A 24,340-nucleotide genomic window follows, 5' to 3' on the forward strand; every position below is an offset into this window, starting at 1 on the left:
CAACTCTGCTCTCTTCCAGACCACCACTGCCCATTCTCCAGTGCCCTCCTGTAGACCCCCAATATCCACCGTCATCCACAAGACCGCCCATTGTCCACTGTCATCCTCCTCAGACAACCCTGCTTTCTTGCAGGACCCCACTGACCACTCTCTACTGCCCTCCTTCAGAATGCCCACTCTGCACTGTCCTCCACCAGAACGCCCATTGGTCCCCTCCAGACGGCCCACTCTCCGCTGGTCCCCTCCAGACGGCCCACTCTCCGCTGGTCCCCTCCAGACGGCCCACTCTCCGTTGGTCTCCTCCAGACGGCCCACTCTCCGTTGGTCTCCTCCAGACGGCCCACTCTCCGCTGGTCCCCTCCAGACGGCCCACTCTCCGCTGGTCCGCTCTCCAGACGGCCCACTCTCCGCTGGTCCGCTCTCCAGACGGCCCACTCTCCGCTGGTCTCCTCCAGACGGCCCACTCTCCGCTGGTCCCCTCCAGACGGCCCACTCTCCGCTGGTCCCCTCCAGACGGCCCACTCTCCGCTGGTCCCCTCCAGACGGCCCACTCTCCGCTGGTCCCCTCCAGACGGCCCTCTCTCCGCTGGTCCCCTCCAGACGGCCCTCTCTCCGTTGGTCCCCTCCAGACGGCCCACTCTCCGCTGGTCTCCTCCAGACGGCCCACTCTCCGCTGGTCCACTCAAGACGGCCCACTCTCCGCTGGTCCCCTCCAGACGGCCCACTCTCCGCTGGTCCCCTCCAGACGGCCCTCTCTCCGTTGGTCCCCTCCAGACGTCCCACTCTCCGCTGGTCTCCTCCAGACGGCCCACTCTCCGCTGGTCCACTCAAGACGGCCCACTCTCCACTGTCCTCTAGATAACCTTGCTCTCTTCTGGACCCCCAATCTCTACTGCCCTCCTTCCAGCCAACCCTGCTGACTTCCGGTCACTCACCTCCCACACTCCCCCTATACTACACTCCATACCTTGATACTTTTTTATATTTTACTTTCATCTTTGTTATGACGTTTCGGTATTTTGCTTCCTGATTATTTGACTTAGGTGGCGCTTTAGCTTGTGATGGAAGTATTGGCCGCTCCCGACTTCATGATCCTCCTCTGCTCTTCGACCTTAATCGTGACCCTCAAGAGATGACACCAGTGCCCCATGGCAGCGAGGAGTATGAACAGCTGCTTCCTCTCATTTCCCGGGCAATGGCTGCTCTTCAGGACGATGTTCGCACTGACAATGTTTCCACTGCGGACTACTTCCAGGATCCATCAGTGGCCCCCTGCTGTAATCCGGCGCTCGCTGCATGCCGCTGTAAGGAGCCGGCAGGCGACTGCTACCATTAACTCCTTACAAATAAGGGATGGTTTCCTGATAATAGAGTTTAATAACTGACATCGTTATAGAAAATACATGGTTGACTATTACACTGTGGCGGTGGCGGCGCCCCATCCCCACCCCTGGCCTGTCACCTCACTCCATCCTGTGTGCACTTCAGCTTTTTGGCTTCTGGTCACGGCCACTCGTCTTTCTGACCTCCACGGCACAAACTTATCTACCAAAATCAAAACAGAAGCGCCTGATTCTCCAGAGAGCGGGACGTAAGATTAGTAAGACATGCAAAGACCCTGGTGTCGACACATGGCCGCGGGAAGGTAACGATGGAGCGCGGCCCTCCATTCTAGTAAAGCAAGGGGCCAAAATAAACCTGTAGGTAAAAAGCATGAGCCCCCCACACCTGTGTGATCTCCAATGTAATACTAGAATGCTCTGCACCAATGTAGGATTATACAGATCTCACCCGGTACGGGACAACGGTGTTACGTAAGGATAACGCCCGGTACGGGACAACGGTGTTAAGTAAGGATAACACCCGGAATGGGACACCGGTGTAATGTAAGGATAACGCCCGGCGCGGGACACCGGCGTAATGTAAGGATAACGACCAGTACACCGGATTAATGGCAGGATAACGCCCGCTGCGGGACACTGGTGTAATGTAAGGATAACGCCCGGTACGGGACATCGGTGTAATGTAAGGATAACGACCAGTACACCGGAGTAATGTAAGGATAACGCCCGGTATGGGACAACGGTGTAATGTAAGGATAACGCCCGGCACGGGACACCTGCGTAATGTAAGGATAACGCCCGGCGCGGGACACCGGCGTAATGTAAGGATAAAACCTGGCACGGGACACCTGCGTAATGTAAGGATAACGCCCGGCGCGGTACACCGGCGTAATGTACGGATAAAACCTGGCGTGGGACACCGGCATAATGTAAGGATGACGCCCGGTGGCGGGACACTGGTGAAATTAAGGATAACGCCCGTTACGGGACACCGGCGTAATGTAAGGATAACGCCCGGCACGGGACACCTGCGTAATGTAAGGATAACGCCCGGCACGGGACACCTGCGTAATGTAAGGATAACGCCCGGTGCGGGACACCGGTGTAATGTAAGGATAACGCCCGATACGGGACACCGGTGTAATGTAAGGATAACGCCCGGTACGGGACACCGGTGTAATGTAAGGATAACGCCCGGCCCAGGACACCGGTGTAATGTAAGGATAAAACCTGGCACGGGACACCTGCGTAATGTAAGGATAACGCCCGGCGCGGTACACCGGCGTAATGTACGGATAAAACCTGGCGTGGGACACCGGCATAATGTAAGGATGACGCCCGGTGGCGGGACACTGGTGAAATTAAGGATAACGCCCGTTACGGGACACCGGCGTAATGTAAGGATAACGCCCGGCACGGGACACCTGCGTAATGTAAGGATAACGCCCGGCACGGGACACCTGCGTAATGTAAGGATAACGCCCGGTGCGGGACACCGGTGTAATGTAAGGATAACGCCCGATACGGGACACCGGTGTAATGTAAGGATAACGCCCGGTATGGGACACCGGTGTAATGTAAGGATAACGCCCGGCCCAGGACACCGGTGTAATGTAAGGATAACGCCCGGCCCGGGACACCGGAGTAATGTAAGGATAACGCCCGGCCCGGGACACGGGAGTAATGTAAGGATAACACCCGGCGCAGGACACCGGCATAGTGTAAGGATAACGCCCGGCCCGGGACAACGGTGTAATGTAAGGATAACGCCAGGCCCGGGACACCGGCGTAATGTAAGGATAACACCCGGCGCGGGACACCGGCATAGTGTAAGGATAACGCCCGGCCCGGGACAACGGTGTAATGTAAGGATAACGCCCGGCCCGGGACACCGGTGTAATGTAAGGATAACACCTGGCGCGGGACACCGGCATAGTGTAAGGATAACGCCCGGCCCGGGACAACGGTGTAATGTAAGGATAACGCCAGGCCCGGGACACCGGCGTAATGTAAGGATAACGCCCGGCCCGGGACACCGGTGTAATGTAAGGATAACGCCCGGTACGGGACACCGGTGTAATGTAAGGATAACGCCCAGTACGGGACACCGGTGTAATGTAAGGATAACGCCAGGCCCGGGACACCGGTGTAATGCAAGGATAACGCCCGGCGTGGGACACCGGCGTAATACCTGCAATACAATAAATTACAGTGAGATCCAGAAACGTGAGAAGAGGTTTTCCCTCCGCACCTCAGGACGGAGGACGTGACACCGAACCATCAGGCTGCGAGAAATCTGACCGCTTAGGAATTTGCAGCATTTTTCCAGGTTCCTCCTCCATTGTCATTATTATTATTATTGATATATGATAATCTGCAGGTGGTGACTGTCAGAACTCCTGGGGGTCCGGGCCGGCAGTCTCTCCCATGATGCTTTGCTCTCAGTTGCAGCTCTTTGTCCCATCAGTTATTTTTTTTTATGACGTTGACGCTCGGTGAGGACCAGACCCTCTGCCAATGAAGAATACGCCACGGTAAGGAGAGTTTCTGTGCAGGGCGTCCGCGGAGCCTTCACTACAAAATATCTACTTTAATTAGAAGTGTTGCATTGCTCTCACGCCACGTTGTACGACTGCCAATTGGCTACTTGTTTACTGATCATGGCCCTCTAATAGCATTTTTAGTCCGGTATGACCACATTTAAAATGCACTCAGAACGATAAGCAATAAAACGATAAGCAATAGATTGGCCTCAGCCGCCAACGCTGGATGGTGCACCGCCTTCCTGGGACAGTGCGCATCCTACGCGGGACAATGAGCCGCCAACGCTGGATAGTGCGCCGCCTACGCGGGACAGTGCACATCCTATGCGGGACAGTGCACATCCTACGACCCTAACCCTACGAGGGACAATGAGAAGCCAACGCTGGACGGTGCGCCACCTACGCGGGACAATGAGCTACCAACGCGGTACAGTGCACATCCTACGCGGGACAGTGCACATCCTACGACCCTAACCTACGAGGGACAATGAGCCGCCAACGCTGGACGGTGCGCCACCTACGCGGGACAATGAGCTACCAACGCGGTACAGTGCACATCCTACGCGGGACAATGAGCCGCCAACGCTGGATAGTGCGCCGCCTACGCGGGACAGTGCGCATCCTATGCGGGACAGTGCACATCCTACGACCCTAACCCTACGAGGGACAATGAGAAGCCAACGCTGGACGGTGCGCCACCTACGCGGGACAATGAGCTACCAACGCGGTACAGTGTGCATCCTACGACCCTAACCCTACGAGGGACAATGAGCCGCCAACGCTGGACGGTGCGCCACCTACGCGGGACAATGAGCTACCAACGCGGTACAGTGCACATCCTACGCGGGACAATGAGCTGCCAACGCTGGACAGTGCGCCGCCTACACGGGATGGAACGCCCAAGAGAATAATGCTTTTTAAGTGAACTTAAAAATCATTTAAATCGGTAGAATAAGGCTCCAAGGACGACTCTAGGAGTATAAATCCAGTATTAATTTGATGAAGAAAGGTCCGTGCTTGATGATGGAAAATAATAATAGACAGAAATCACGACGCGTAAGGATCTGCTGTCATTTGGGTGCAGTTGATGATGAACCCGAAACCGTCTTGTTCCAAATATTAGGGCCATATCCATGATCCTAAAACTGGAAGGCAACAAAGGCAAAGCATGATGGGAAATAAGCTGCATTCACCTGTAGGCCTGGGCCATCCTCAGCAGTCGCCCCGCTCCAGGCCGCCCATAACCTCACGTCTATGGCTGGACTCCACGGATCACAAGCTCTTACTTCTCATTATTGTGGTACAAGATGGACTCATCTCTGCAGAAAACCTTCTACAAGGCCTGGATTTTTTTTTATTTACGTTTTCTGTCAAAGTCTAATCTGGACCCCAGATATTACCTCGTTAACTTTCACATGTCCCCATACACATATCACAGGCAGCAGGATGGTCCAACTATGCTCCAATATTCACAGGGGCCTGTGACGATGGTTCATAGTAAAGGTCCATTGAGGCGAGACGATGAGACGATCGTTGGAACGGAGCTTTGTTCCATCCCTCATTCACCAATCATCAGCCAACGCAAAGGAAAAGTCACACGATGAAAGTTGTGAAGGTAATTGGATGGTTGAAGCCGGATTAAAATCATCGTTCTCGGCAGCTCGTTCTCCTCTCTAATCTGATGAACTATCACAGACCAAGCAGGGGAGCCATCGCTCTCTGTACAAGAAGTCCTGCTGAGCCGGTCTCATCGGGTGAATAACGACCAGCACTGGGCGGTATATCGACGATCATCTTCTGGAGGATGATTGAAATGATACCCGAGGTGAAGAAACCCATCTTGTGATTCTTGTGTAATCTTTATTTGCAGTTTGGAGATAATTTAATTCTCATGCTCCGGGGCGGCCTGTGGACAGGTCTTATCAGTCTGGCTGTCTCTATGATGAGGACCATGCTCATGCTCCGGGGCGGCCTGTGGACAGCTCTTATCGGTCTGGCTGTCTCTATGATGAGGACCATGCTCGTGCTCCGGGGCGGCCTGTGGACAGGTCTTATCGGTCTGGCTGTCTCTATGATGAGGACCATGCTCGTGCTCCGGGGCGGCCTGTGGACAGGTCTTATCAGTCTGGCTGTCTCTATGATGAGGACCATGCTCGTGCTCCGGGGCGGCCTGTGGACAGCTCTTATCGGTCTGGCTGTCTCTATGATGAGAACCATGCTCATGCTCCGGGGCGGCCTGTGGACAGGTCTTATCGGTCTGGCTGTCTCTATGATGAGGACCATGCTCATGCTCCGGGGCGGCCTGTGGACAGGTCTTATCAGTCTGGCTGTCTCTATGATGAGGACCATGCTCGTGCTCCGGGGCGGCCTGTGGACAGGTCTTATCAGTCTGGCTGTCTCTATGATGAGGCCATGCTAGTGCTCCGGGGCGGCCTGTGGACAGGTCTTATCAGTCTGGCTGTCTCTATGATGAGGACCATGCTCGTGCTTTGGGGCGGCCTGTGGACAGCTCTTATCGGTCTGGCTGTCTCTATGATGAGCACCATGCTCGTGCTCCGGGGCGGCCTGTGGACAGGTCTTATCAGTCTGGCTGTCTCTATGATGAGGACCATGCTCGTGCTCCGGGGCGGCCTGTGGACAGGTCTTATCGGTCTGGCTGTCTCTATGATGAGGACCATGCTCGTGCTCCGGGGCGGCCTGTGGACAGGTCTTATCAGTCTGGCTGTCTCTATGATGAGGACCATGCTCGTGCTCCGGGGCGGCCTGTGGACAGCTCTTATCGGTCTGGCTGTCTCTATGATGAGGACCATGCTCATGCTCCGGGGCGGCCTGTGGACAGGTCTTATCGGTCTGGCTGTCTCTATGATGAGGACCATGCTCATGCTCCGGGGCGGCCTGTGGACAGGTCTTATCAGTCTGGCTGTCTCTATGATGAGGACCATGCTCGTGCTCCGGGGCGGCCTGTGGACAGGTCTTATCAGTCTGGCTGTCTCTATGATGAGGCCATGCTAGTGCTCTGGGGCGGCCTGTGGACAGGTCTTATCAGTCTGGCTGTCTCTATGATGAGGACCATGCTCGTGCTTTGGGGCGGCCTGTGGACAGCTCTTATCGGTCTGGCTGTCTCTATGATGAGCACCATGCTCGTGCTCCGGGGCGGCCTGTGGACAGGTCTTATCAGTCTGGCTGTCTCTATGATGAGGACCATGCTCGTGCTTTGGGGCGGCCTGTGGACAGCTCTTATCGGTCTGGCTGTCTCTATGATGAGCACCATGCTCGTGCTCCGGGGCGGCCTGTGGACAGGTCTTATCAGTCTGGCTGTCTCTATGATGAGGACCATGCTCGTGCTTTGGGGCGGCCTGTGGACAGCTCTTATCGGTCTGGCTGTCTCTATGATGAGCACCATGCTCGTGCTCCAGGGCGGCCTGTGGACAGGTCTTTTTCTTGTGGATCTGGCCTACAGCACCAGGATAAAACCTACCCACAGGCTGCCCATATCTGTCTGGCGATCTCTATGATGAGGACCATGCTCGTGCTCCAGGGCGGCCTGTGGACAGGTCTTATCAGTCGGGCTGTCTCTATGATGAGGACCATGCTTGTGCTGCGAGGCGGCCTGGACAGGTCTTTTCTTGTGGATCTGGCCTACAGCACCGGGATAAGACCCGGCCTACAGCCCCGGGACAGGACCCGGCCCACAGCCCCGGGACAAGACCCGGCCCACAGCCCCGGGACAAGACCCGGCCCACAGCCCCGGGACAAGACCCGGCCCACAGCCCCGGGACAAGACCCGGCCCACAGCATCGGGACAAGACCCGGCCCACAGCACCGGGATAAGACCCGGCCCACAGCCCCGGGATAGGACCCGGCCTACAGCCCCGGGATAGGACCCGGCCTACAGTCCGGTCCCAGAGCACGAGCAGATCATTAACTCACAACTGCAAACACTGATTACTGAAGAAAACCCAGACGGATTTCCTCACCTCAGGTATCATATTAATTAGTGCAGCAGCCCCAACATGTCACTGCCTGTAGTTTACTTAGCAAAATCCTGCTGACAGGTTCCCTTTACCACTGTAGATATGCCCGCTCCTGTAGTTTCCTCTTGCTCTGGTTTGGTTTTCAGGCGCCTGTTGTTGCTGACCTCACCCATGCTTTCCTTAGTAACACTGTAGATATGCCCGCTCCTGGAGTTTGTCGCTCTGGTTTGGTTTTCAGGCGTCTGGTGTTACTGATCTCGCCCTTCTTAGTAACACTGTAGATATGCCCGCTCCTGGAGTTTCTTCTCTCTTCAGCTGTTATTTCAGTCCAATGTTGCAGATTCCTGACCAGTTAATGTTTTTCTCAGACCCGTGTAACTGGGGCAGGGCGTCACATGGTGGTGGGGCATGGAATCACAGGGTGATGGGGCAGGGCGTCACAGGGTGGTGGGGCAGGGCGTCACAGGGTGGTGGGGCATGGAATCACAGGGTGGTGGGGCAGGGCGTCACAGGGTGGTGGGGCAGGGCGTCACATGGTGGTGGGGCATGGAATCACAGGGTGATGGGGCAGGGCGTCACACGGTGATGGGGCGGTGTCACGTCCATTCTACCCGATTTGTCACTTTTTGAATAATTCTGAACCTGTCCGTAGATATGCCCGCTCATCTCTGATAGAACACTGGGGACTACTCCCCTCTGTAATAAGGGTATTGCCCTTCTTGTGAGGGTCTCTGGTACATTCCACCAACAGCATCTTCCCTTGCTACAGTACATCCATACAGCCACCGGGTGGCACTAATGCCCAAGTGACCGCAAGCAGCACAGCTGATCTGGAAATATAACCCTCAGCAGCCGCCAGGGAGAATGAGGGAATCTTATCCTTGAAAGGAGGGGGATATGAGCGTCACACTGCGCACACTGGGGGTCTGCACAAGGCACCCCTAGGAGGCTTCACCCTTGTGAGACACTTTTATAGAGGGACTTTATAATCCGTCTATTGCACAAAGGGTTAATATAAGCCTCACTCATTGCTGCGGGAGCAAGGTGTACAGGAATGTAAGGGTTAATGGCCCTTCCCTCCCCCACGCCTCCGCTCAGGGACCGTGAATGCTCACAGGAGGAAACTCTTTCTCATCATCCAGTTGCACCGGACCCACAGCGAATTCATGTTCCGGCAGCAGCTCTCCGCGCAGCGCCCCTCCATCTTCCGAGTATCCTGGGGAAGGAAGAGCTGGTGTTAGAGCAGCGCAAGTAACCCCGGAGGCCATCATCGACCACATCAGTCTCACCTGTCACCGAGGAGGGGGCGCCGCTTGGCCTGGCCACAGTGGCCGCATAAGTCACTGGGGTAGGAGACTCCGCATCTCCCTCCCCAACACCATCCACCTTCCCAGATCCAAGGAGGCTGCAAGGAGAAGAAAAGATCAACACAAGATCATACTGCCAGCACGCAACGCGATCGAGGAGGAGAAGGAGCAGTCTACGTGTCACATGACCGAGAAGGAGCCGGGCGACCAGTCTACAGGTCACGTGACCAAGGAGAAGGAGGAGCCGGGTAACCAGTCTACAGGTCACGTGACCAAGGCGGAGGAGCCAGGCAACCAGTCTATGTGTCACGTGAAAATGGAGGAGAAGGAGCCGGGCGACCAGTCTACGCGTCACGTGACCGAGGAGAAGGAGGAGCCGGACAACCAGTCTACGTGTCACCTGACCGAGGAGAAGGAGGAGCCGGACAACCAGTCTACGTGTCACGTGACCGGAGGAGGAGAAGGAGCCGGACGACCAGTCTACGCGTCACGTGACCGAGGAGAAGGAGGAGCTGGACAACCAGTCTACGTGTCACCTGACCGAGGAGAAGGAGGAGCCGGACAACCAGTCTACGTGTCACGTGACCGAGGAGAAGGAGGAGCCGGGCAACCAGTCTACGTGTCACGTGACCGAGGAGAAGGAGGAGCCGGGCGACCAGTCTACGTGTCACGTGACCGAGGAGAAGGAGGAGCCGGGCGACCAGTCTACGCGTCACGTGACCGAGGAGAAGGAGGAGCCGGGCGACCAGTCTACGCGTTACGTGACCGAGGAGAAGGAGGAGCCGGGCGACCAGTCTACGCGTCACGTGACCGAGGAGAAGGAGGAGCCGGGTGACCAGTCTACGCGTCACGTGACCGAGGAGAAGGAGGAGCCGGGCGACCAGTCTACGCGTCACGTGACCGAGGAGGAGGAGCCGGGCGACCAGTCTACGTGTCACGTGACCGAGGAGAAGGAGGAGCCGGGCGACCAGTCTACGTGTCACGTGACCGAGGAGAAGGAGGAGCCGGGCGACCAGTCTGCGTGTTACGTGACCGAGGAGAAGGAGGAGCCGGGCGACCAGTCTACGCGTCACGTGACCGAGGAGAAGGAGGAGCCGGGCGACCAGTCTACGTGTTACGTGACCGAGGAGGAGGAGGAGCCGGGCGACCAGTCTATGTGTCACGTGACCGCGGAGAAGGAGGAGCCGGGCGACCAGTCTATGTGTCACGTGAAAATGGAGGAGAAGGAGCCGGGCGACCAGTCTACGCATCACGTGACCGAGGAGAAGGAGGAGCTGAACAACCAGTCTACGTGTCACCTGACCGAGGAGAAGGAGGAGCCGGACAACCAGTCTACGTGTCACGTGACCGAGGAGAAGGAGGAGCTGGACAACCAGTCTACGTGTCACGTGACCGAGGAGAAGGAGGAGCCGGGTAACCAGTCTACGTGTCACGTGACCGAGAAGGAGGAGCTGGACAACCAGTCTACGTGTCACGTGACTGAGGAGAAGGAGGAGCCGGGTAACCTGTCTACAGGTCACGTGAAAGAGTAGAAGGAGGAGCCGGGCGACCAGTCTACGTGTCACGTGAAAAAGGAGAAGGAGCCGGGCGACCAGTCTACGCGTCACGTGACCGAGGAGAAGGAGGAGCTGGACAACCAGTCTACGTGTCACGTGACCGAGGAGAAGGAGGAGCCGGGCAACCAGTCTACGTGTCACGTGACCGAGGAGAAGGAGGAGCTGGACAACCAGTCTACGTGTCACGTGACCGAGGAGAAGGAGGAGCCGGGTAACCAGTCTACGTGTCACGTGACCGAGGAGAAGGAGGAGCTGGACAACCAGTCTACGTGTCACGTGACCGAGGAGAAGGAGGAGCCGGACAACCAGTCTATGCGTCAAATGACCGAGGCGGAGGAGCCGGACAACCAGTCTACGCGTCACGTGACCGAGGCGGAGGAGCCAGGCAACTAGTCTACGTGTTGCGGGAAAGAGAAGGAGGAGCCAGGCGACCAGTCTATGCGTCACGTGACCAAGGAGAAGGAGGAGCCGGGTAACAAGTTTACGCGTCACATGACTGAGGAGAAGGAGGAGCCGGGTGACCAGTCTACGTGTTACGTGACCGAGGCGAAGGAGTCGGGCAACCAGTCTACATGTCACGTGAAAGAGGAGAAGGAGGAGCCGGGCAACCAGTCTACGTGTCACGTGAAAGAAGAGAAGGAGGAGCCGGGCAACCAGTCTACGTGTCACGTGACCGAGAAGGAGGAGCCGGGCAACCAGTCTATGTGTCACGTGACCGAGAAGGAGGAGCCGGGCAACCAGTCTATGTGTCACGTGACCGAGAAGGAGGAGCCGGGTAACCAGTTTACGCGTCACGTGACCGAGGAGAAGGAGGAGCCGGGCAACCAGTCTACGTGTCACGTGAAACAAGAGAAGGAGGAGCCGGGCAACCAGTCTACGTGTCACGTGACCGAGGCGGAGGAGCCGGGCAACCAGTCTACGTGTCACGTGAAAGAGGAGAAGGAGGAGCCGGGCAACCAGTCTACGTGTCATGTGACCGAGGAGAAGGAGGAGCCGGGCAACCAGTCTACGTGTCATGTGACCGAGGAGACGGGCAACCAGTCTACGCGTCACGTGACCGAGGAGGAGGAGCCGGGTAACCAGTCTACGCATCACGTGACCGAGGAGAAGGTGGTTGCCCGGCCACCAGTCATAGAATCCTAGAATGTTAGAGTTGGAATGGACCTCTAGGTTCATCGCAAGATTCACTCCCAAGTCCATACAGGAGTCTTTCCTGGCTCCATCTTCTTTCCTTTTTTGAAGATGGGGACAACATTTGCCCTTCTCCAATCTTCTGGGACTTCTCCTGTTCTCCAGGATTTTTCAAAGATTCTGGCTAGTGATTCTGCAATTTCCTCTGCCATCTCTTTCAGTACCCTGGGATATAATTCATCTGGACCAGATGATTTAAATTAGCTAAGTTTTCCCTCAACATCTCTCTGTTTATAGACAGTGTGGATTATTTTAGGTCTTATTTAGCCTACACGTCTCATGATCGAGGAGGAGGACTAGCCGGGCAACCAGCCTACACGTCACCGTCACATGACCGGAGGACTAGCTGGGCAACCAACCGGAAGAGGACAAAGAGGGCAACCAAGTCTACACGTCACGTGACCAAGATAGGAGGAGGTGCCCGACAACCACTCTAAACGTCATGTGTCTGAAGAGGAGCAGGGCAACCTGTTTGACAATTTGTTATATCACTTCACAAAAGATTACGAACATCTTATCACTGGGACCATTAACACTTTAGAACAACCAGCGTCCTTGTTACCTGTGTTTCCTTATCAAAACACACGTGCCACCATCTTGTGGGTCCAGGTTATAGATATAGAGATGGCCACTGGAAGAAGAAACCAGGAGCCGTGGCAGTTTCTGGATCCTGCAAACAGAGTATTACTGTCGTTATCCGAGACCAGGAAAACAGCATCCAGTGCCCAAGGGGTTACCGTGCTTACGTCACCAGCGTGCACGCATTCTTGTGTCCCGCAAAGGTGAGACGAACAGTAGCGAAGGCACGGTCCTGGTTCATCATGTCTGACACTTGGGATGGGAGGTAATTCGAGGCTGCCATGAACATCTTGCCCACATAGCCGCTCCAAGTGGAGTTGTCCTCTGACCTAGGGAGCGATATAATAAAATTTTCCTCTCTTTTCGGAGAGACTAACGTACAAAAGATTTAATTTCCTAAATTTTACTAATATAACCATCATGCGGCAAACAAATACCGAGACAAGACAAATAAAATCATTATAAATGCACAGATTGCACCAGAACTTGTTTCGGCATAATAAATGGACAAAGAAACTGATCTTGGAGGCGAAATCCTTAATTACCGTATATTCCGGCGTATAAGACGACTTTTGAAGACTGAAAAATCTTCTGTCTAGTCTGGGGTCGTCTTATACGCCGGTAATGCTTTTGAACTTTCAGAAATTGACATGCGGGGATACTCTGGGGGTGTTAATAAGCTGCCGTGGCCGTATCCCTGCCATGTCGGAGTTAATATAAGGTGGAGGGAGTTAAAATACGGCGGCGGTAGGTCCAGACAGTCAGCGCTTCTGTGCTGAAACTGACACATCGCTGCGTATTCCCAGCTCCGGACACAGCGCAGGGCTTCTGTGCCGACAGCTTTCACTTGTCACAGAAGCGCTGCGCTGTGTCCGGAGCAGGGAAGTTCGCATCGCTTCTGTGACAATATATGAAAAGCCGGCAATTCAGCAGCGGCATAAGCCGGCACCCGACAATTTAGAATAGAAAGAATAGAGCTTCACACATAGATTAGATAGATAGAAACATGTCAGTCACATATATATGAAGTACAGTGACAGTATTGCTTACTGTACTTGTCATTTAGTGTAAAGGATTTATTAAAACAAATAATAGTGTTTTCATGCACCGTCTCTTTAAAAAAGCCGGCCGGCAATTCAGCATCTGTACCCGACAATTTATAACAGAAAGAATAGAGCATCACACATAGATTAGATAGATAGAAACATGTCAGTCACATATATATGAAGTACAGTGACAGTGTTGCTTACTGTACTTGTCATTTAGTGTAAAGGATTTATTTAAAAAAATATTAGTGTTTTCGTGCACCGTCTCTTTAAAAAAGTCGGCCAGCAATTCAGCAGCGGTACCCGACAATTTATAACAGACAGAATAGAGCTTCACACATAGATTAGATAGATAGAAACATGTCAGTCACATATATATGAAGTACAGTGACAGTGCTGGTTACTGTACTTGTCATCTAGTGTTAAAATAACGGATTTATTTAAAAAAAAATTGGCGTGGGGTTCCCCTTAATTTTAGTCTCTAGCGGAGGTTAAGCAGACAGCTGGGGCAGATGTTTGAAGCCTGGGAAGGGGGTAATACCCACGGAGCTTCCCAGGCTACTAATATCAGCCCCCAGCTGAATACCTAGCCTTTACTAGCTATTAAAATGGGGGACCCCCCCAAAAAAATGATGTGGGGTCCCCCCTAATTTAATAGCTAGCAAAGGCTAGGCAGACAGCTGGGGGCTGATATTAATAGCCCAGGAAGGGAGCCATGAATATTGGCCCCCTCCCAGGCTAGAAACACCAGCCGTCAGCCGCCCCAGAAATGGCGCATTCATAGGATGCGCCAATTCTGGCACTTAGCCTCGCTCTTCCCACTGCCCTGTAGCGGTGGCAGTGGGGTAATAGGGCTGGGGTTGATGTCAGCTTATAATGCCAGATGACATCAAGCCCAGGTTAGTAATGGAGAGGCGTCTATAAGACACCCCCATTACTAACCCCATAGTCAAAGTTAAAAAAAACACAAACACCCAGAATAAAGTCCTTTAATTGAAATAAACACACAATTCTTTATTGTTCTAAATTAAACCATACTTACCGTCACGCCCATTCCAGCTGAAGCCAACGATCTCCTGCAATAAAAGTAAAATAATAAACCAACCTTATCCTTACCTCTCCATGGTTCCCAGGACAGCTTCAGCTCTGCTACATCGAGATGACAGGCTGGACCGCAGCAGAACGCTGCCATCCAGCCTGTCATCCCGCAGACACTGAGAAGAGCAGGCATGCTTGCGCTCCTCAGTGTCTCGCTGTGACGGCATAAAGATGAGCCGACAATGAACTCAGCTCACCTCCTGGACGTCCGTCACTGACAGCGTGGGAAACTTCTACTGCGCATGCGGGGAGCAGGAGAATTTTCCCACGCTGTCAGTGACGTGCATGAGGTGAGCCGAGTTCATTGGACATGATCTCGGCTCATCTGGATGCCGTCACAGTCAGACACTGAGGAGCACAAGCATGCCTGCGCTTCTCAGTGTCTGTGGGATGACAGGCTGGATGGCAGCGTTCTGCTGCGGTGCAGCCTGTCATGTGAATGTAGCAGAGCTGGAGCTGTCCTGGGAACCATGGAAAGGTAAGGATGAGGTTGCTTTATTATTTTACTTTTATTGCAGGAGATCGTTGGCTTCAGCTGGAATGGGCGTGATGGTAAGTATGGTTTAATTTAGAACAATAAAGAATTGTGTGTTTATTTCAATTAAAGGACTTTATTCTGGGTGTTTGTGTTTTTTTTAATTACTTTACTAGAAATTCATGGCGGTCATGTCTAATATTGGCGTGACCCCATGAATTTCGGGCTTAGGGCCAGCTGATAATGCCAAGCTGGCCTTAACCCCTTTATTACCCAGTGAGCCACCGCACCAGGGCCCTGGATGAGTTGGGTACAGCGCCAGAAGATGGCGCTTCTATGAACGCGCCATTTTCCGGGGTGGCTGCGGACTGCAATTTGCAGCGGGGGGGGGGGGCCAGAAAGCTTGGGCCTCCCTGCGCTGCAGATTCCAGCCCCCAGCTGCCTAGTTGTACCTGACTGGACACAAATATAGGGCGAAGCCCCACGTATTTTTTTTTTAAATTATTTCATGAAATAATTAAAAAAAAAAAGGGCTTCCCTATATTGTTGTGTCCGGCCAGGTACAAATAGGCAGCTGGTGGTTGGGGGCAGCCCGTTCCTGCCTGCTGTACCTGGCTGGACACAAAAATATGGCGAAGCCCACGTCAACATTTTTGGGAAAAATTAATTACAAAATTAATAATAATTTAGGGACTGCATCTTTATTAACCCCTCAATTGTCATTTAGTGTTAAAATAAAGGATTTTTTAAAAAGAAAATTGGCGTGGGATCCACCATCATTATAGTCTCTAGCGGAGGTTAAGCAGACGGCTGGGGCAGATGTTTGAAGCCTGGGAAGGGGGTAATACCCACGGAGCTTCCCAGGCTACTAATATCAGCCCCCAGCTGAATACCTAGCCTTTACTAGCTATTAGAATGGGGGACCCCCCCAAAAAATGACGTGGGGTCCCCCCTATTTTAATATGTTTATGAGTGACAGTTTTCCTGCTATATACCTGCATGTCATAAGAATTTAAATTAAAAAAGGACCATGTTAAATTCAAATCTGTTTTTTTTTAATTTTTACCGGTGTTTGGTATGCGTTGGAAAAGGGGTAGTCTTATACGGTGAATATATCCTAAACTCTATATTTTAACAGGAAAGTAGGGGGGTCGTCTTATACACCAGGTCGTCTTATACGCCGGAATATACGGTAGCTTAGATATCTGTTGTGAACATTTTATGGTTTCTAAACTGATGCAAGATCAGAGACTTGAATACTTGAAAATCCTTGGATAGCAATCTTTGTGCTTCCCAAGGTACGTGAGCTGACATCCCAGGGAGGCCAATCATCTCCAAAAAGTGGGAACTGAAAAAATGTCATGATGTGTAGAAAATGCTCTTAAACCGCTGGTGTCAGGGAAATATTAATATCAGTAAAATGTTCTTCCATATCTGCCTGACATAGATGTTCACCCCCTCCCTTATTCCTCTTCTGCTCAGCAGAAGTCACAATTATCACAAGCCTGAGAAATAGCTTATGCAAACCATGCCAGCCAAGGAGTGTTATAACTTCGTTAGAAAGCAAGCATCTTGTCCCTGAAAGACGCAGGAGGTAATTAAAACGCTGGCTTGCACTAATTTGCATGTAACCGTGAGGCTGCTTCCCGAGCCTCAAAGGGAACTTTGCAGACGAACTGACTCCGATATGAACTATGAAATATTGTGAGTTCCAAAACAGTAACGGGACCCATATGTTTAGTGACCAAATCAGCCCAGGAATGTATAGGTAGTTTTCCAGGGCTGTAGGTAAAATCAGGGAGCTGTAGCGCAAAAACACCAGAATAGCAGACTGCAGCTATGTGATGTGTGGTCTCTAAATAAAGATAAAATCATAAGGGAAAAAATTGCGTAGTTTGCAAGCTTCTGCGATCAACGAGCGATGAGTTATTGCAGAAGTTAGCGTCTTTAATAAAAATGTACAGGCTGGAGACCGGCCCACATGATGTCACCACCAGGGGCGTGTGGCCAGATTTCTCTTAGGTATAAGAGAACCCATGGAGAAGACAGGAGCACTCATTGCCAGGGGGGAATAAGAATTATAAGCAACGGGTCCTGTTCAATAACAGCATAATCCAACTGGAGAGCCCCTCCTTCACCTATATTGAATAGTCTCCACGATCGTATAGTGTAAGTTGTCTTCTTTCATCCTGTTTATTTTATGTAACTGTGTAGGTATTTTAATGTCTCCTTTGTAACATCCTTTATTAGTGTTGAGCGAGTATGTTCTGTTAACCCTTTCGCCGAGTATGCTCGGGCCGAGCTCCGAGTATTTACAGCTGCTCGGTGTTATGTTTAAATCACTCCTGTGTGCATGACTTGCGACTGACAGCTTTATTACATGTGAGGAATGATGAATGCAAAAGAAACAATCATTCCTCACATGTAATAAAGCTGTCAGTCGCAAATCAAGCACACGGGAGTGATTTAAACATAACACCGAGCAGCTGTAAATACTCGGAGCTCGGCCCGAGCATACTCGGCGAAAGGGTTAACAGAACATACTCGCTCAACACTAATCCTTATGTATATGTTTTTCCTAAACACTGCCTCCCTTTTGGATTAAACATAAAATTTAATAGTCCTGTTTCTTTTGTTCTGTAATCGTTCCATTCCCCGAAGCCATATACGCTACCAAAGCGCAGGAGTCCGGCCAGGCCTGTATTATATTTGGCAGAGAGTATTAATAATTGGGATATCGTGAAGCTGACAGTGACCGTACGGAGGGCGTTAAACATGGATTCCAGTCTTTTGAATCCCCGAGGTGTGACGCCATACGCTCACTGGTTGCTTGCCGATATCCACGTAGCAAGTAGTCTGGATCGCGTGCTCACGACTCCGGACGAAATACGGACAGTGTGACGGCAACGGCGAGATATTGCGTGATCTCCCTGGTGTCATTTCGCCTGTGTGTTGGAATTCTTGACAGCTGGTAAAAACAAAAAAACAGCCAGCTATTCACAGGACACCACAGACGTTCTGAACAAGCTAGCTACCATAGGTCCCCCTCCCCAAGGTGCTACCCTAGTCACCAAGGATGCAGAATCTTCCAACATCCCACATGAAGATTCACAAGCCACCTGCCAGATGTATCTTGAAGCCGAGGAGATCCCCTCTGAGTCAGGATTACATCTCACCAGATTTATCCTCCTGCCTCATTTTTTTTCTCTTTCAGTGAGAAGCTATATCTAAAAACACACCGGAAGTTGTATGGGCAGCACAATGGCCCCCAGTATGCCAACCTTTTTATAGCTAAACTGGAAAGTGACTTTTTAGCATCCTGCTCCATCAAGCCCTTGGAATACTTCTGTTACATTGATGACATCTTAATAATCTTGACTAACTCTGAAAAATTTATAACATTTCATGAAAGATTCAATGCATTTCACCCCCCCCCCTCCCCCATAAACTTGACATTGGACCACTCATATTTTGAAATCAACTTTCTGGAGACCACCATTAACATTCAAAATGATTCAATCCACACATCGGTGTATCAAAAAACCAGTTTACTGGCCAACATAACTCAGATGAGACCGCTTCCACCCGAAACACATTAAAAAGTCCAGTGAGACTTCTGCTCCCGTCCAGAGGTATTTTGGTGGCTCTTCGTGTTTCAGGTATGGAGGTGTCTCCTCCAGACTGAACATCTCTGCTCTGTCCACAGATGATCTGAAGAAGCTTCTATGGCCCAGATCTAAATCCTACTGAAGATCCCAATGCTTTTCTTTCTGCCGCTCTTGGATGTTTTTAGCTGTGTTTTTTGTCATTATCCTGTTGGAGGACCCATGACCTGCGGCTCAGACCAAGCTTTCTAACACTGGGCAACACATTTGGCTCCAAAATGCCTCGATAGTCTTGAGATTTCATTGTATCCTGCACAGATTCATGACCCCCTGCGTCAGATGCTGCGCCAGAACATCCCCGAGCTCCTCCATGTGTCACAGCATTTCTGCTTCTGGGAACATAGAGCTGATGCAACACCAAAAAGCTCCATCTCGTCTCCTCCATCCACAGGACGTTCTCCCAGAAGCTTTGTGGCTGCATTTTGGCAAATTCCAGCCCGGCTTTTATATGATTTGCTTTCAGTGGTTTCCTCCTCCGTTGTCTTCCATGAATTCCACGTTGGCCCAGTAACGGATAGTGTGATCCGACACTGATTGACCTTGGAGTTCTCCTTTAATTGTTCTGGCAGTTGTTATGGACTCTGTGGTTACCATTCATATTATCTGTCTCTTCAATTTGTCATCAGTATGCCCCCTGATGAAGCAAGGGTGAAACGTATGTTGGAGCACCTAGGACCACATCAACCCACCTGGACATGAGGCGGAGGGATTCCCAGTGCCTTCCCCGAAACGCGTTGGTTTGTCTTCTGGCCCTCTTGGGAATCCATAGTCTGTGACGTCACACGCCTTCTCAAGCGCCGTCGACCACTTCTTGGTTGGTATCCGGGGATGCTACCGACCGGAGGGTCCCTGGATCTACACAGGCAGCTTCTTCTCCAGCCTGCTCGTTCACGCCGCTGATTCCACGTGTGTAGCCGCCTCCTGAGCCCGTTCCCGTACGCTGGATACCGCCGACCTCAGACATTTATCCATGAAAACTCTGAGTGAACAACTTTCCATATCTATGGCATATATCCACCAGCATTCTAAAAGGTAAGACGGGCAAGCGGCCGTAACGCCATCTAGTGCGGTGTATGCAGAGCGCACAAGCACATTATTATTATCAGGACTTTGTATGGACTAATCATTCTATGCATTCTTGAAATCGGCAAATTGGGACTTTTGTGGATCTGTGAATTTTTTTATTTATAAAAGGAACAATACAGCAACTGAGAATTAAATGTATTCTTCATATATCCCTGCCTTTTTATTAGGATACTTTATTTAGGGTTATTCTTTGTGTTGCCATGTGTTCAGAAGTATGCTGAATCAAAGTTCATACGGTTAAATTAATTATTTTCCCCTCTGTTCCTTATGACAAGTAGTGAGTAAGCGCGGCCGATAGAAAACACTTTTGGGTGTCATCAGTTTTCCTCTTGTGGCCGCATGTAGGGCGTTCGGCTTCAGCCCCACAGACCTTACACCTGTAGGAACAGGAACTTCACCTTTAACACCTTTGTCTAGATTATCCTCTCTAATCTCCTGAGACAACGCTCTCCTCAGTTTTCTATGCTCCATACCATGATAACAAACAGCACTAGGACTACTTTTTACCCTCTAAAGAGAACATGAAATCTGCTACATGCTGCCCGTGGATCAGGCACTGTGTGAACACAGGCAGGTATCTTTAACTCGGAAATGATTTTGTGTGTTTTTTCCTCCCTTTCCTGCAAGAGCCATAACTTTTTTATTATTCTGTCCATAAGCCGTATGAGGGCTTGTTCTTTGTGGGACAAGTTGTGCTTTTTAATAACACCAATCATTTTATCATGTGATGCGCTGGCAAGCGGGAAAAAGGTCCAAGTGTGTTGGAATTGCAAAAAAAAAAAAAAATGCAATTCCACAATTATTTACCATGTTCACTATACGGTAATACTGACTTGGGGGTAGGATTCTCCAGGTTAGTATGAATACACATAAAAAAAAAAATAACACACACACGCAACATAATACAAAACATGTATAAGTGTTGAAAAAAAAATGTAAAAAAAAAAAGTTGCCTTGTGGGAGAATATATATGAATCTAATGGAAATGTAGAGTCCCTGTGGGTGGAGATAAGGGGAGGGGGAAAAATAATAGATTACTGATAGGGGTTTGTTATAAGTCTCCAAAAATAATGGAAGTAGCGGAGAATATCCTCGTAAAGCAAATAGATGAAGCAGCGGCTCAAGGAGAAGTCATTATTATGGGGGACTTCAACTACCCTGAAATGCATTGGGGGACAGAAACCTGTAGTTCAAGCAAAGGTAATAGGTTACTGACAACTATGAGAGACAATTACCTTTCACAACTGGTTCAGGACCCAACAAGAAGGGGGGCACTGCAAGACCTAATATTAACCAACAGGCCACACCGCATATCAAATATACGAGTTGGGGGTCACTTGGGTAATAGTGATCACAAAATAATACGTTTTCATGTATCCTTTAATAAGATGTGTAGTAGAGGGGTTACAAGGACACTAAACTTCAGGAAGGCAAATTTCCAACGGTTGAGAGATGATCTTAGTGCAATAAACTGGGACGATATCCTGAGACATAAAGCTACACAAAGCAAATGGGAGACATTTATTAGCATCGTGAATAGGACCTGTGCACAATATATACCCTATGGGAATAAACATGCTAGAAATAGGAGGAAACCACTATGGCTAAATAGAGCTGTAAGGGGCGCAATAAGTGACAAAAAGAAAGCATTTAGAGAACTAAAGCAAGTAGGTAGTGATGAGGCATTAAATAAATATAGACAATTAAATAAATTATGTAAAAACCAAATCAAGGCAGCAAAGATTGAGGCAGAGAGACTCATTGCCAGAGAAAGTAAAAATAACCCCAAAATATTCTTTAACTACATAAATAGTAAAAAACTAAAAAATCATAGTGTTGGCCCCCTTAAAAATAGTCTCGGTGAAATGGTGGATGAGGATGAGGAAAAAGCCAATATGCTAAATGATTTTTTTTCAACCATATTTACACAAGAAAAATCGCATGACAGAAAACATGATCAGTGATGACAAAAATTCTCCATTAAATGTCACTTGCTTCACCCAGCAGGAAGTACAGCGGCGTCTAAAAATCACTAAAGGTGACAAATCCCCGGGCCCGGATGGGATACACCCGCGAGTACTGCAGGAATTAAGTAACGTCATAGATAGACCATTATTTTTAATCTTTAAGGATTCCATAATAACAGGGTCTGTACCACAGGACTGGCGTATAGCAAATGTGGTGCCAATATTCAAAAAGGGGACAAAAACTGAACTTGGAAATTATAGGTCAGTAAGCTTAACCTCTACTGTGGGTAAAATCCTGGAGGGTTTCCTAAGAGATGCTATACTAGAGTATCTGAAGAAGAAGAACCTCATGACCCAATATCAACATGGGTTTACGAGGGACCGTTCCTGTCAGACTCATCTTATTAGCTTTTATGAGGAGGCAAGTTCTGGACTGGACCAAGGAAATGCAGTGGATGTTGTGTATATGGACTTTTCAAAAGCTTTTGATACGGTTCCACACAAAAGGTTGATACATAAAATGAGAACAATGGGGAGAGGGGAAAATATATGTATGTGGGTTAAGAACTGGCTCAGTGATAGGAAATAAAGGGTGGTTATTAATGGAAAACACTCAGAATGGGTCACAGTTAACAGTGGGGTACCACAGGGGTCAGTATTGGGCCCCCTTCTTTTTAACATATTTATTAATGACCTTGTAGGGGGCATACAGAGTAATATTTCAATATTTGCAGATGACACTAAACTCTGCAGGGTAATCAATACAGAGGAGGACAATTTTATACTACAGGAGGATCTATGTAAACTAGAAGCTTGGGCTGATAAATGGCAAATGAGCTTTAATGGGGATAAATGTAAGGTAATGCACTTGGGCAGAGGAAATAAAATGTATAATTATATGCTTAATTGTAAAACACTGGGCAAAACTGTAACTGAAAAAGACCTGGGTGTATTGGTGGACGACAAGCTCACGTTTAGTGGCCAGTGTCAGGCAGCTGCTGCAAAGGCAAATAAAATAATGGGATGCATTAAAAGAGGCATAGATGCTCATGAGGAGAAGATAATTTTACCTCTATACAAGTCACTAGTGCGACCACACTTAGAATACTGTGTACAGTTCTGGTCTCCGGTGTTTAAGAAAGACATAGCTGAACTAGAGAGGGTGCAGAGAAGAGCGACCAAGGTTATTAGAGGACTGTGGGGTCTGCAATACCAAGACAGGTTATTAGAGGACTGGGGGGTCTGCAATACCAAGACAGGTTATTAGAGGACTGGGGGGCCTGCAATACCAAGACAGGTTATTAGAGGACTGGGGGGCCTGCAATACCAAGACAGGTTATTAGAGGACTGGGGGGTCTGCAATACCAAGACAGGTTATTAGAGGACTGGGGGGTCTGCAATACCAAGACAGGTTATTAGAGGACTGGAGGGTCTGCAATACCAAGACAGGTTATTAGAGGACTGGGGGGTCTGCAATACCAAGACAGGTTATTAGAGGACTGGGGGGTCTGCAATACCAAGACAGGTTATTAGAGGACTGGGGGGTCTGCAATACCAAGAGGTTATTAGAGGACTGGGGGGTCTGCAATACCAAGACAGGTTATTAGAGGACTGGGGGGTCTGCAATACCAAGACAGGTTATTAGAGGACTGGGGGGTCTGCAATACCAAGACAGGTTATTAGAGGACTGGGGGGTCTGCAATACCAAGACAGGTTATTAGAGGACTGGGGGGTCTGCAATACCAAGACAGGTTATTACACGTGGGGTTATTATTACTATGTACAAGTATATGAGGGGACAGTACAAAGACCTTTCTACTGATCTTTGTACTGTGAGGCCTGAGACGGGGACAAGGGGGCATCTTCTACGTCTCGAGGAAAGAAGGTTTAATCCTAATCAGACGCGGATTCTTTACTGTAAGAGCAGTGAGACTATGGAGCTCTCTGCCGCATGATGTTGTAATGAGGGATTCACTACTAACATGTAAGAAGGGCCTGGATGCCTTTCCTGAAAAGTATAATATTACAGGTTATATATACTAGATTCCTTGATAGGGCGTTGATCCAGGGAACTAGTCTGATTGTCATATGCAGTCGGGAAGGAATTTTTTTCCCCAATGTGGAGCTTAGTGTTTGCCACATGGTTTTTTTTTGCCTTCTTCTGGATCAACATGTTCGGCTGTGGGGTGGAACTAGATGGACTTAGTCTTCCTCCACCCTAAAAAACTATGTTACTATGTTGTCTGCCATTTGTTGCCTGTAACTTTTTCAGTTTTGCGGATTTGGTGTTAGAATCTATGTTGTTTTACTATCGGCCACCTTGTTGTGGTTTGCTGGCTTCTAGTCTTTTCCTCTGGTGCTGGGTGTCTTGGTCACGTGATCTCCTCACTCTTTATTACTCAGCACCTGTCTCCCATTCCTCGCTGGACATCAGTGTTGTAACGCTCGTGCTCTGGCTAAGTAGCCTTGTTAGTTCTTCTTGCTTTGGACTATTGATATCCTGGGACTTC

At 50.2% G+C, this 24,340-nt stretch overlaps 3 protein-coding genes across 10 annotated transcripts in view; 1 reads left to right on the forward strand and 2 right to left on the reverse strand.

Annotated features, from left to right (window-relative positions):
* Positions 1–19,963, forward strand: part of ARSG (arylsulfatase G) — a 139,315-nt gene extending 119,352 nt beyond the window's left edge. For 5 of the 7 annotated variants that reach the window (XM_073660354.1, XM_073660355.1, XM_073660357.1 and 2 more), the window contains one exon: positions 1,044–5,318. In XM_073660354.1, coding sequence (XP_073516455.1) covers positions 1,044–1,336 — 293 coding nt within the window. In that variant the 3' untranslated portion in view covers positions 1,337–5,318. Of the gene's footprint in view, positions 1–1,043; positions 5,319–18,326 lie in introns of those variants that run through there. The other 2 variants (XM_073660358.1, XM_073660359.1) reach the window with 2 other exon arrangements.
* LOC141176434 (uncharacterized) lies at positions 1,358–8,033 on the reverse strand. The gene is made up of 5 exons (XM_073660416.1): positions 7,953–8,033; positions 7,441–7,550; positions 6,923–7,318; positions 6,330–6,857; positions 1,358–6,264 (listed from the first exon to the last, which is right to left on the reverse strand). The coding sequence occupies exons 1-5, from the start codon at positions 8,031–8,033 to the stop codon at positions 5,769–5,771; spliced, it is 1,611 nt and encodes a 536-aa protein (XP_073516517.1). The 3' UTR covers positions 1,358–5,768.
* Positions 1,358–24,340, reverse strand: part of WIPI1 (WD repeat domain, phosphoinositide interacting 1) — a 107,496-nt gene continuing 84,513 nt past the window's right edge. Inside the window, exons 9-13 of one of the 2 annotated variants that reach the window (XM_073660364.1) lie at positions 12,661–12,822; positions 12,477–12,584; positions 9,150–9,265; positions 8,976–9,076; positions 1,358–3,854 (exon numbers count right to left, since the gene is read on the reverse strand). In XM_073660364.1, the coding sequence (XP_073516465.1) occupies positions 3,807–3,854; positions 8,976–9,076; positions 9,150–9,265; positions 12,477–12,584; positions 12,661–12,822 (535 nt within the window). In that variant the 3' untranslated portion in view covers positions 1,358–3,806. The remainder of the gene's footprint in view (positions 3,855–8,975; positions 9,077–9,149; positions 9,266–12,476; positions 12,585–12,660; positions 12,823–24,340) is intronic. The other variant, XM_073660365.1, reaches the window with a different exon arrangement.

Source organism: Phyllobates terribilis, unplaced genomic scaffold (assembly GCF_046119375.1).
Source record: "Phyllobates terribilis strain yellow unplaced genomic scaffold, ASM4611937v1 Scaffold_25__1_contigs__length_18738178, whole genome shotgun sequence".
In the NCBI taxonomy this organism is placed as follows: Eukaryota; Metazoa; Chordata; class Amphibia; order Anura; family Dendrobatidae; genus Phyllobates; species Phyllobates terribilis.

Excerpts from the sequence above, each read along its gene's own strand:
- LOC141176434 (XM_073660416.1), bottom strand. The coding sequence starts at position 8,033 with ATGGGTGAGGTCAGCAACAACAGGCGCCTGAAAACCAAACCAGAGCAA. Across the intron at positions 7,551-7,952 it reads GAGCGGGCATATCTACAGTG|GCCGGGTCTTATCCCGGTGC; the intron begins GTAAAGGGAACC and ends CCGGGGCTGTAG. Across the intron at positions 6,858-6,922 it reads GACAGCCAGACTGATAAGAC|CTGTCCACAGGCCGCCCCGG; the intron begins CTGTCCACAGGC and ends GACTGATAAGAC.